Source organism: Sciurus carolinensis, chromosome 6, assembly GCF_902686445.1.
Source record: "Sciurus carolinensis chromosome 6, mSciCar1.2, whole genome shotgun sequence".
In the NCBI taxonomy this organism is placed as follows: domain Eukaryota; kingdom Metazoa; phylum Chordata; class Mammalia; order Rodentia; family Sciuridae; genus Sciurus; species Sciurus carolinensis.
Genome location: NC_062218.1, coordinates 159,207,806 through 159,220,388, shown reverse-complemented (window position 1 = coordinate 159,220,388; position 12,583 = coordinate 159,207,806). Strand labels below are relative to the sequence as shown.

General features: G+C 61.3%; 1 protein-coding gene across 3 annotated transcripts in view; it reads left to right on the top strand.

The window, feature by feature from the left end:
* Positions 1 to 12,583, top strand: part of Stk10 (serine/threonine kinase 10) — a 123,875-nt gene that overhangs the window by 11,266 nt on the left and 100,026 nt on the right. The window contains exon 1 of one of the 3 annotated variants that reach the window (XM_047557001.1): positions 948 to 1,047. The exons of 1 other annotated variant lie outside the window; for it this stretch is intronic. Coding sequence is in view for 1 of the 2 variants with exons in the window: in XM_047556999.1 (XP_047412955.1) it covers positions 1,780 to 1,935 (156 nt within the window). In the remaining variant the exon portion in view is untranslated. Of the gene's footprint in view, positions 1 to 947; positions 1,048 to 1,482; positions 1,936 to 12,583 lie in introns of those variants that run through there. One more of the 3 variants, XM_047556999.1, reaches the window with a different exon arrangement.

Sequence of the window (12,583 nt, the reverse complement as noted above, 5' to 3'; positions counted from 1 at the left end):
CAAGATCCCTCTTTTCCACTTACAAGTTACTCTGTTTCACACCCAGCTCCAGGCAGCCTCAATCTCCTCTCTGTCTGCATGAACTTGGCCTTCTCTAGTCATTTCATATTAATGCAGTCACAGAATGTGGTCTTTTGGGTGTCTTTCTTCACCTAGCATATTTCTGAAGGACTCTTCCATTTTTACCCCCACGCCCATTTTTCCCGGAGCTACAGGGCTGATCCTACACTGACCCCAGCCTCCCCTGGCCCCATCTCCCAGTGGGGGCGTGGCTCACTGCCGGTGCTCCTGTGGTCTGAAACTAAAGCCTGGCCTTTGGCCTTGTTCATGAGCTACTCCATGGGAAAAGTCTCGGGTGGCATTATCTCCTTTTAGTGATAAGGCTCTTGAAAGTCCTAAGCACCAAGTGGTGGGAAGAAGGTCTTGAACCGCTGGGCAACATTGAGCCATCACCTTTGCACGGAGCGTCCGGGGCACCGCCGCGTCTTTGTCTGACTTTACAAATAGAAAGCTACATTTGCTGCTCCTACGTTGCCCAAGGGGTATTTTCCAAGTATCAAGAAGGGGCGAAAACACCTCCACAACGACTTTTCCGGGAGTGGGGGCCGCTGAGGTGACATTCGTAGAGACTTGGACTTGTTCACGAGGGAGGGTTGCCAGATAAACCGCGCTCCACAGCACCCTTTGCCCGGAACCCACGTGGTCAATTCAGGTAAGAGCCTTTGAATTAGATGACTGTCTGCAGGACACAAGCAGCTAGCAGCTGTGCAGCGAGCCCACCCGCCAGGATCAAGGATGGGGTCTAAGAAGTCTGGCTTCATGAGGCGTTTTTTGCTTCCGATGCACTCCATTAGCCAATCGCCAAGAAACGGGAGGTGATAAGTCCCAATGGAGCTACCAGTCCTCGCACCTGGCGCGTGTGTGGGGCGCGGGAGTTGGGGGGAACCCCGGGAAGCAGGACTTCGGCTGGGCGCAGCATTTGCGCGCTAGGAGGCAGCACGGCTCCGAGGAACCCGCAGCAGACTGGCAGCCACAGTGTGTGCCCCGGTAAGCTTCCTCGCCCGCGGGCGTCCCCTCTGCAAAGTGGGGGCAAGTAGGACCTCTCGGCAGGGTAGCTGAACTACCCTGCCCTGCAGGTAGCACTGAACTGATGTGGTCCACCTTCTTGGCACTGGCAACGTTCAGTGGGCGCTCGAAAAATGACAACTCGCTCCCCGTCCCTCGTGCTCCCAGAAAAATTTTGGGAGCTATGAGGTGCAGCTGTCCCCTCGGATCCGGGACCGACCCGTCTAGTGGTCCCCCAAGCTCTCCACAGCCCAGCGGGTGGCTCGCCGCGGGCGGTGCGCGGGGACTACAGTTTCCAGAGTGCCCTGCGGCGACGGGCGGAGCCGGGGAGCGCCCGCAGCCAATTAGGGGGTCCCGGGGCGCTCCGGGGAGCGGCAGGTGGAGCCGGGAGGAAGGGCGGGCGCGGGGCAGGGTGCTCGAAGCGTCCGGCGGCTCGCGGTCCCGGCTGCGCGTGGGGCGCGGCGCAGCGGGGCGGGCTCTCGGGAGGCGGCCAGGGGACGGGACAGAGCGGGGCGGGGACGCGGCCGCCTGCGCGGTTCCGGGTGCTCCCGCCGCGACGCTGCCCAGGGCGCACTTGACCGGCAGGCTGCGGGGAAGGGCGGGTCTGGGAGAACCCCAGCGCCGCGGCGTCCTGCAACCCCTCCTCCTCGCGGCGCCCGAGCCACAGCCCGAGCCGAGCCCGCGCCACCTCGCCCCGGCCCGCGCGCCCCAGCCATGGCTTTCGCCAATTTCCGCCGCATCCTGCGCCTGTCTACCTTCGAGAAGAGAAAGTCCCGCGAATATGAGCACGTCCGCCGGGACCTGGACCCCAACGAGGTGTGGGAGATCGTGGGCGAACTGGGCGACGGCGCCTTCGGCAAGGTTTACAAGGTGAGGGCGCCGGAGGTGGGTGGTCCGGCGCGTGGCGCGGCTCCGGAAGGCAGGGCGCCGACCCCGCCAGCCCCGCCACGGCCCTGCAGCGCGCAGAGGACTGCTGGCCCTCCGCTCCCGGACCCCGACCCCGACCCGGTGACCCCGGCGTTTGTGAAGGAACCTCATCCTGACTGCCGAGTGCTTGCGCGCCGGGCGCCCCCTCTGGGCACTGTTGGCGCCCCCGCCCCAGCTCAGTTTCTGAGCACTTCCTGTGCGTTGTGTGTCCGGCACTGTGCTGGGCGCCGCTGGGGGAGACAAAGGGACGCTTATGGGACCTCAGCATCCTAGGGAACCCCTCGAGGCACTGTCCGTAACACTGCGATGCGAGGCATACTTGTAACGCCAGACCACGCAGAATGCCGGGGCGCTGGGGACAAACTTGGTTGCGCCTGGGAGCGTAGGGAGTTGGGGACGCACCTAAAGATGGGCCAGAGACAGGGAGGGGAAGCTGTGGCCCCCTAGGACGGGAGATGGGACTTGGAAAGATAGGCTTGTACAGGGCAGAGGTCTGGGTCCTGTGCATGCTGAGCTGCGGGGAACGGATTTTATTTTTGCATCTGAGTCACAGTTGGGGAGGCTCCCAGGCGGCAGTTACCTCTCCCCTGGAGGAAGACCGGGCAGGGCTCTTTTGTGGAGGGGTGGGTGGGGCAAAGCTGATTAAATCTAGACGCGTTGGCAACCAGACCTTGTCTGGGTTCTGCATTGTGAGCCAGTGCTGAGTGCTCCAGTTGTTGGGGGACCCAGACACCCCTGCTTGACTTCACCCTTCCCCAGTCTCCTTTCACCTGGGGAGAATGTAGACCCCTTCCCCCTGAGCCAGGCTGGTCTGCAACTGCTGGACTCTGATCCTCCTGCCTCACCCTCCCAAGCATCTGGGACTACAGATGCTCACCACCCAGCCCAGCATCCCCTGGGAAAACTCCGGAGACTCCCACTCGTTGGGCCGCTGTGTACCTCCAGGAGGGCCCCTCCTTCTCAGCCAGCCATCACGCTCCGTGGGACTTGAGTAGCTTGGAGGCCACTGCAACCCTCCGATTGCCCTTTCAGGAGGCTGAACCACGGAGAGGGTCCCTCCAGGAGCCCAGGCCAGGGCTTGCTCTCTGTGGCATGAAGGTGGCCTGGAGCCCATTACCCAACTATGGTCCCTGAAGACCTGCATTCGCATCACCTGGGAGCTCGTCAGAAATGCAGACTCTCGGTCCCGCCCAGACCTGCCGAGTTGGAGTCTGCTTCTTGACGAGATTCCCAGTGACCCCTGAGCAATCAGTGTGGGGAGGCGCTGCTCCGGAGACCTAGGGTGGTGGCAGTTTTGAGGTTGACAGGCCATGTGGGTGCTTCCTTTGTTACCACCTCCCCTCTGAGCCTGCACTTCCTGTTACAGGGCTGGGAAACCCCCACTGGAGCAAAGGTCCTGGGTTGGAGAGGCAGGCCTCAGTGTGACCGGGTGACTTTTGGATTGTCCTCATCAGCTGCCCTTAGTTGCCGGCCAGTACCCCCTTTCCTGGGCACGCTTTACTCTTCCGCTGTATCCCCCTGGTGGCACCAGGAGAAGGTCCTCCTCAGCCCTACAGTCTCCCTGAGGCCATGCCAGTGTCCTTGCCAGCCCTAGTCTCAGCCTGCTCCCGCCGATGTGCACTGGCCACCACGAGGGCTGCTGGACCCTTGGTGAGCTCTCTACACCATCCAGCAGCTTTATACCAAGGAGCCTGTCTGATCCACAAGTTATTTTGTCTCCTTCTGGTTCTCTGTAACTCAGAGACCGTTTTAAAAAGTGACTGCAGTTCCCAAAGCTGCGAGCTAGCTGTCCCAAAGCCCCCTCCCCACCCCTGAACCCACTGTCTTCTCACGATTCAGACCCAGGAAGCCAGGTGGAGATACACCTGGCCAGTTCCGCATGGTCACGAGTCACATAGCAAGGTCTTGGCCAATGTGGGACCGCATACACACAGGTGGGGCTGAGAAATTCCTTCGGCGGGTGAAGTCATAGGGCCTGATTCCTGGCGTGTTTGTGGTGGTGCTGGTGACGCAAACCCGCGCCGCCACCTGCATAAAGGTAGGGCGCAGACTGTGATGCACCGCGCTTGGGACGTGACAATAAGGGACTGTGCTGCTGGCCTCTACCTTTACTACGTGACACTGTGTATCGTCATTTTAGATGCATTCCTGCTTATAAACAAAGTTCATTGTAAAATAGTGTGGCAGCAGAATGCTGTGTCTCTTGAGAGTCTCTCTCTCTCTCTTTTTTTTGTGTGTGTGGTTCTGGGAATCAGACCAGGGCCTGTGCATGCAGCGAGCCCTGCACCTCTGAGCCCCATCCGGTGTCACCTGATTTCAGCACGACTTGGCCTTGGGTTGGGCTGCCCGCCGTGGCCCGAGGAGCAGTGGCGAGGCGTGTGGTGGGCCGTGCCGCCTGGATTTGTGCGCGCACTGCTTGATGCTCTTGCAGTGACGAAAGCTCCTGCCCACGCGCTTCTTGGACGTGTCCCTCTCCTCCCGTGATGCGCCGTGGTATGATCAGCAGGGCTTCGTTTGTCTGAGCTGGGGCTTCTGGGAGACGGAGGCCACCAGACACCCCCCTCAAACCCTGATTCTTGTGATCGAGTCCGAGAGGTCTGAGACGTGTCGCTCAGAGTAACAGGAATGAGTTTAATGAAGGGCTAGGAAAGGGAAGGGACTCTCTTAAGGGAGAGTGAGGGTCCACTCAGAGAGGAGAGGGACAGCCTGCCTTGCCTGCACTCCCGTTTTATTGGGGATCCAGAGAGTTTCCAGAGAGTCCCACCCAGGTCCACCTCTGGACTTTTGACTGGCAGCAGGGTGACATCAGACGTTCAAGTCCCCACTGTCAGGGCCACTCCAGCTCACCTGGGCCCATGCTGGCCAGTTCTAATTGGATTCTTTTTTATTATTATTAATGTATTTTTTTTAGTTTTAGATGGACGCAGTACCTTTATTTATCTGTTTGTACGTGGTGCTGAGGATGTCACCCAGTGCCCCACACGTGTGAGGCAAGCTCTACACTGAGCCACAACCCAGCCCCTCTCCTTGGATTCTGCACCATGCATTCTTGCAGATTTTTTGGTAGGAGGCATTGTCCTCATCTCCCTGGGTTTCAGGATCTGGTCACCGCAGTCTCCTGGGTTCCTCCCATGGACATTATCTTGGGCCTGCAGTTTTCCTGCAGTTACCAGGTGGCTTGCTGAGGAATGTGATGAACCCTGTCCACTGAGGCCAGGCAGGGCTGTGGGCAAAGTGCTTCTTGGAAAGGAAAGCACGTGGGGTCAGCACCGTGGGCCCCTCGTATAGAACTACTGACCCCGTGTTCCTGCCGCCCTCGCCTGTGTCCCCTAACTGCGTAGCATGTGATTCTCTGCTCTAACTCAGCCTCACCTCACCGGTGGTGGGGACTCAGGGGCCCAGAGAGGGGTGGGGACCAAGACCTGAGGCCTGAGGCTCAGTGTACACTTTTTGCTTCTTCACCCACCAAGGAGGACCCATCGGACCAGAGATCCCGTGCCAGGCTGCCCGCACTGCAGAGGTGTGTGGCTCACGCAGCGCTGACAGCTGGCGCTGAAGTCAGCATCGATTTTGCCAGCGACCCTCTAACTGGGGCCACGACTCTTGCCTACTTCGTGGTTTGCTGGCCTGGTTGCTGTGGCACACAAGCCAGAAATCGTGTTTTGGTTTTATGGCTGGGACCAGGAATTCCATTTTGACGTGACACCAGGCAAAGCAGTTGGCTGTGACCTGGGGAAGAGGTTCAGCCTGTCTTAGACCCAGCAGGTGACTCTGCAGCCCAGGGGGTGAAGGCCTGCCTGGGACTTGTCAAGCCCACGATACGTCAGAAGGCCAAGTTCGCCACCCCTGCCGGGAGAGGACTCTGGTACCAGACCTTTTGATGAGACTCTTCCCGTGAGCAGCCTCCAAGGCGAGGAGCCCTTTCCTTCTCCCTGATTAGCCTCTGTCCAGAGAAGGGGAGGACCGAACTGATATGGCTCAAGGGCAAGGTCATCCCCACCCGATTCCTATGCGATGGCAGCTGGTTTCCAAAAACCCACTTCTGGTTCATCAGCAGAGCACCCCGTAAAGCTCAAGACTGTGGGGCTTCCAGAGTCTTACCATGAAGAGCCTCTTCCTTCTGAAGGTGGGGTGGACGGGAGGAAGCGCGTCACGTGGGGAGTGGGGCCTGCTGCCCTGGGCAGCCGCAGGGGCGAGGTCCGACCAGGCGCTGGGTGGCTGCAGCCGCAGTGTGAAGGGTCAGCCAGTGGGCCACGAGATGTTTCTGCTTCCTGAAAATTACTTTGGCTTTGGTCTTTTGTTGCCTTTAAACGCCTAAAAGGTTATTTTACAAATTTGGGAGAATACAAAAAAAAAAAGCAAAAGTGAAAAGAAAAAAGTCACCCCAAGTTCCATCAGCTGCTGCTGACCTATTTTTCAGTGCTGGGGTGGAACCCAGGGCCTCTGAACCTGCTGCCACTGGCCTTGAACCCCTGGGCCCAGGTAACCCTCCTGCCTCAGCCTCCCGAGGAGCTGGGACTACAGGAGAGTGTTTACGTAGTTACTCATTTTTATCCACTAGTGAGTTAAAGTGGGTTAAGTGCATGGTCTGTGCAGGGCGCTGCCCTGGGCACTTTTATTACTAAGTCATACACTCCTTTCTGGAACGCGCAGAGCTATGCAAACCATGCAGTCGAACCCAGAGGCCTTCTGCGTTCAGGGGCACGCCTCCCAAAACCCCAGTCAGTGCATCACAGAAGGAGAAAGACCAGCCCCAGACAGCCGCGGATGGGAAGTACATCAGTCCAGCCATAAGCACTGCAGCTGCCACAGGCTTCGGGACGTGGTGCAGGAGGCACTGAGGCTCGGAAGCAGAGGCGGTGTTGGGGTTGCGCCTCGGAGTGAGCGCGCTGTCTTCCCCCGTGTGCCCATCAGCCCAGCGCGGCCTTTGCGTGGCCTTTGCGTTCACCTGGGATTTTGGGCGGACAGAAGACGGCGCGCGAGCAGACTCCACTAACACTGGGTGAAGTCACTCCCCAGTTGCTGTTTTCAAAATAAGCATTTTAGCAGAGCTGACTCTAAACCGATGGCTGGCTTTGTTTGCAAAGTCCTTCCTGTACTTTAAATTATTTTTCTGCTAGACCCCCAGAAGGGAATTACTAGGTCAAAGGGCATGCCTGTCTGAGGGCGATTTAAAAACATAAAATGTGACAAGGTAATAGAAGTCGCCTTTGCCCCTCGCTCTCGGGGAGGGCCAATCCAGGAGGCCTTGCTGCTGCTGCTCAGGCCTCAGGTGCCCTCTCTGCTGGCTTGGGAGGGAAGTGACATCCCGCCCTGCCTGGATTAGATGAAGTGGGGTTAAGGGAGTTCAGGGAGCCTGGGGCCTTCGCCCTCCCCCGTAGGGCGGCTGGAAAGCCTGGGCTTCACTTCCTCGGGCTGCAGAGGACTCCTCCCCTCCACGCCTCCTCCGGAAAGAGTTCTGCCCCGGGCAGTAACCTTGCTTCCGCTAGGCCTAGTATTTTTAAACCCAAGTCCGTGCTATTGTGAGTGGGTTCCTGACTTAGTCCTAAGACCAAGGTGGCCTGGGCCTCCTGGTGGGGATGCCTGTCCGGTGAGCCAGCTGCGCTGCAGTGCAGTGGGCTGGTGGGACTCTTGTCACCTGGGGCAGGTTTCCGGCCTGCCTACAGGGGACCAGGACGTGGGGAGCTAGACAGCTAGACCGCTAGCCCCCGTCCCTGACTCCATCTCTTGACCTGGGGGACGTCCCAGGGCTGTGCCCCGTGGCCCCCAGAGCAGCCCAGGTGGTCCCTCTGAGGTCCCGCTGCTGTAGCAAGCAGCAGCGCAAGCTGGCGGTTAAGGGCAGAGATTTGGGGCTCAGCATCTGGGTCCCCTCCGGGATCCTCCTCGGAGCCTCTGCTTAACTCTGTCTCTGAGATGGAGGTGGCCACAGGGCAGAGAGGAGCCCAGGAGGGCCCCACGTAGCACCTGTCCCACCCAGGAAGTGCTCAGGATGTAAAGACACTTGTTAGTGCTGCTCTCTTGGTGTCCACAGCAAAGGTCCTGCTGCTCAGCAGGGCAAGGCAGAGAGCCCTCAGCGTTGGCAGCTCAGCCGGCTCCAGGCCTCCCCACCCCCACTTGGCACCGCTGACGTCGGGGCTGGAGATTCTGCACTGGGGGAGCTGCCCGTGCGTTGGCTGTGCTCAGTGTCCTGGCTTCTGCCCACTTGGTGAGAATCGCTGCCTCATGCAGATGAACGGGCCTTGATCTCGTTCAGCAAGGTCGTCCCTCACTGTCCACAGGGTATTGGTAACAGATGCCCCTTGGACACCAGAATCCCAGAAGCTTATCCAAAGTGGCGAGCATTTGCCTCTGACCTGCGCACATCTTCTGTCTTTAAGTTGTATCTCGATTACTTACTATACCTAAGACAATGCAGCCTGCTATGTAAATGGTGGTTATGCGCATTGTTTAGGGAATAATGGCCAGAAAAATGTGGACATCTTTAGTGCAGGTACAATTCTTTAAGAATTTTCACCAGGCGCGGTGGCGCATGCCTGTAACCCCAGCAGCTCAGGAGGCTGAGGCAGGAGGATCCCGAGTTCAAAGCCAGCCTCAGCAACTTTAGCAAGGCCCTAAGCAACTCAGTGAGACCCTGTCCCTAAATAAAACACAAAATAGGGCTGGGGAGGTGGCTCAGTTGTCGAGCGCCCCGAGTTCAATCCCTGGTACTCCCCCAAAAAAAACCCCAATGTCCGTGTGCTCTGGAAGTCCCAGACCGGCCGGTCCCTCCCTGCCGGCGCTCCTGCAGGACCACCCCCAGAACCCAGGCCAGCGCTGGGCCAGCGCTGTCGGGTGGAAGTGCAGGTCGCCCAGGTCCCCGGGCGACTTCCATTAGCCTCATTCACACCAGAGCAGAAACAGGAAGAGGGACCCCATGTCCCAGCGTCTGTGGGCAGTGGCCCAAAACACGTGGCCCTGCTTTTCCTTGAGGTCTCTGCAGCTGTGGGCTTCACACCCGCCCGTGTCCCCTTTCAGGTGCTCAGGAGGGCTCGAAGCGGGTGCCACCCGGCCCCTCCCCGGCCCCCCAGGCCCCAGGGTCAGTGGGTTTGGAGGTGGGTGTGGCCCGGGGCCGCAGGCTCAGAGGGCGCAGGGCTGCCCGGTCCCCTCGGGCTGCAGGTCCAACGTGACCTCTGAGCAGGAGACCTGATTCCTCCTGGACGGGAGCCTGGGGGCCCTGGTCTCCGGCTCAGCTCTTCAGGGCCGCGTCCAAGCCGTGGCCACCCGCTGTGTCCTCAGCGGGAGGAGGGAGGAGCCAGCCCCCGGGGCCACCTCACCTCTGAGGCCACTAGTCCCCTCCTGAGGTGTGGCCCCTCATGACCTCGTCCTCCCAGAGCCCCGCCTCCCGATGCCGTCACTCGGGTTGGCACGTCCGCGGGGACGTTGAGGGGCAGCATGCAGACCTGGCAGGCGCCATGTTTAGGCCGAGTGCCAGGCTGAGCCGGGTGCCCGGCAGCTTCGAGCTCAGTGAGGTCCCCCTGCCTAAGAGCCTGGGCCCCAGCCTGTGGGGTGCTGGAGAGGGCCCTGTGACCGGGGACGCTGTGGCCGGGGGACAGGACGCACCCAGCGCTGCACACCTGCCCAGGCGGCCCATGAGTGAGGCGTGGCCACCCTGGCCACACCCGGAGGACCGAGGCCACCAGCCTGAGAATGAGTGGGTGCGGGAGGAGGAGGAGGAGGCGGCGGGCCGGCTGTGGGGTCCGAGGACCTCCTGCCCTCTGCCTCGGGCCTCCCACTCCGCTCGGTGGTGTGACTGCCCAGGGCCGTGGGGACGGGATGCAGTGACAGCCTGTGGGCCCCGTGCCCAGGGCACGGGAGAACCCGGGACGCCTTAGCCTTGGACCCGTGGCCGAGCTCCCACGTGGCCATCCCTGGGCTCCTCCGCCAGGGATAGACTCCCAGGTCTCCTGGGTTCACCCTCGACCTCCTCCTGCCCCACAGGGGGCAGGGCTTGCGTCCTCAGTTCACACCCAGAGCAGCAGAGAGGCCCAGAGAGGTAGGTGACTCGCTCGGGGCCACACAGCTTTCCCGGCAGGCCTGAGCCTTGAACCAGGTCCCTCTGTGTGGTGTGCCCCACGGCTGTGGGCCTCGGTGCCCAGCAGCTCCACCCTTCTTCCTGGGTGCCCGGCAGGGTGGTGTTGGTGGCCTCGCATGCAGAGGAAGTGGCGAGGGTGCGGGTAGGGTGAACAGAGGAAGTGGTGGGGGCGGGGCGGGCGTGGGGGACCAGGTGGGGCACCAGGGCTGCTGGGACCGCAGGCCTGTACTGCAGGGGGCGTGTGCGGAAAGCCCGCCACTCACCTTCCGCCTGGGGCTTTCTCTTCCTCTTTCTGCTCTCTCTGCTGTTTTCCTCCTTCCTTCCTCTGCAGCCACTCATTTTTCACTTAGCAACAGGCTGTTCCGAAGCCAGAATTAGGCTCTGAGACTGGGGCAGCGGGGAGGGGAGGGAGCCGGTTCTTGCACGGGATACTAGAGTCTCCCTGGCCAGAATCACAGCCTCCTGCCTCAGGGCCTTTGCACTTGTGGGTCCTCCCTGCTCCACTCTCTCCTGTGACCTGGCTGCTCCTCCTCCAGCCTGATGGCCCCCCTCTGGCTGTGCTGTGGTTTCCTTCGAGCACCTGTCCCCAGCTGGGATCCTTTTGTGCATCTCCTTGCTTATTTCCTGTCCTCTGTGGTAGACACCAAGTACCCGAAGGTGGGGTGAGGGAGGGGCGGAGAGAGGTTACGGGGCACAGGGCGCCCTTGCACAGGGGTGGCTTCTGCTGTTCTACAGCAGGGTGAGTGTGGTCGAAGCAATTAATTTATACTTAATTAGCAATTAATTTATACTTCAGAATTCCCAGTGGGGGGATTACGAACGTCCCCACTCCTGTGTCCCCGGCCCCTGGAATGAGGCCTGCTGTTGAAGGTGCTGGGTTGCTCCCTGCGGGTGGGGGGCTGGGCGGAGGGTGGACACCCACTGGACTGCCTCCCTCCTCTGGTCAGGCCCGTGGGCGGTCGTGAATGTGCCCTGGCCTTCGTCCTGGGCTTCCTCCAGCTCCGCTTACTGCTGTGTGACCTTGGGCACGTCACTTCCCTCCTCTGGGCCTCAGCACCCTGAGCTGGGAAGTGTAAAGCTGGTGGTCTGCGCGGAGCGTGAGCGGGCACTCGGGAGGCGCAGACATGACTGCTGCTGTCAGGACGGTGCTGGCGGACTGCAGCTGGTCGTTGGGTTTCCTGGCTGGACAGAGGCGGGCTCCCTGAGGCCCCCACGGCCTCCCTTGCCCGGGAGGTGCAGCCCAGGGCTTCCTAGGGCCCCAGCACCAGCTGATGGCCGCTCTGTGGAGGAAGTAGACAGATGGGCTCCGTGGAGGGCGAGGAAGGCCTCCAGCCTCGCAGGGCGGGTCAGGGCTGGTGCGGGCTCTGTCCTCCCTTGGTCAGGTGGCACGGGAGCCGGAGCACTGGCCCAGAAGAGCAGGCTGGAGGGAGACCGGAGGCCGGTGCCTCTCTCTGGTCCTCCTTCCTGGAAAACCAGGCTGGCCGGTGTGGGGGCCAGGTGCAGCCCCAGCCTCCAAAGCAGAGGCCACGGAGAGCAGCCTCTGTCCCCAGGTGCCTCCTGTTGCACCCGCGCTTGTGTCTCTTGGGCTCCAGGCTCTTTCTGAAGCCCCTTCCTCGAGGCCCTTGCTCTCCGCAGCTCTGAGGCGGGAAACCCCGGCTCCAGGCCCAGGAGGGTGGCTAGGTGTCTCGCTCCGTCACTCAGCAGAGCTGGCCTCCGCATCACCGGATCTCTGCAGAGCGTCCCGAGGCAGCCACGAGTGCCTGCGGAAGCCCCCGCGTCCCGCCTCCTGCAGAGCTGGCCTCCGCACCCCGGAGTCCCTGACCCGGGCCCTGAGGGTCCCATGGGTCCCCGGCTGATGGCCGAGGGCAAGGGATGTCACACTCTGAGCCTTGGTTTCCTTTTCTGCAAAGCAGGGATGATGGTCCCTCTCCCAAGCGGGAGCTAAGGTCACCCTGTGAGCCCAGGAGGCCAAGGACGCAGAGCCAGGTTGTGGCGGGGCTCCCCAGCTCCACTCTGTGTCTGGCTGGAGGTCCTGTTGACCAGGACGCAGGGGCGCAGGCCCGCCTGGCCCTTGGGAGCACCTGGGGGTCACCTCTTGGGACTTGGGGTGCAGCCCTGTGTGACCGGAGGAGCGTGGCCGAGGCGGGGTTGGCCAGGTGGACGGCGGTCCTGACCTTCCGGTGGCGCCGTCTCCGGCTGCTCGAGATGACGCTGGCGCAGGGCTGGCGCTGCCTGACTGTCCCGGCGCCCCCGCAGGAAGGCGGTCCTGCCGAACGCCCAGGTGCCGGGTGCCTTTGCTCGTCTCGGGCACCGTCCTATTTTTAAGGTCTCTTTCGTGACCGGGTGTTATTTTAGAGAAAGTAAAACAGCATGAAAGCGCCGTTGCCTGGAGACACGGGCCACCTGACCCCTCAGAGACCGAGCTGCCCGGATGGCAGGTGGGCAGAGGACCCCGGGTGTGCCAGGGACGAGCCAGAGGTGGCCGTGAGGACCTGCCGCCCTCCTGCCCTTGCTCCTGGC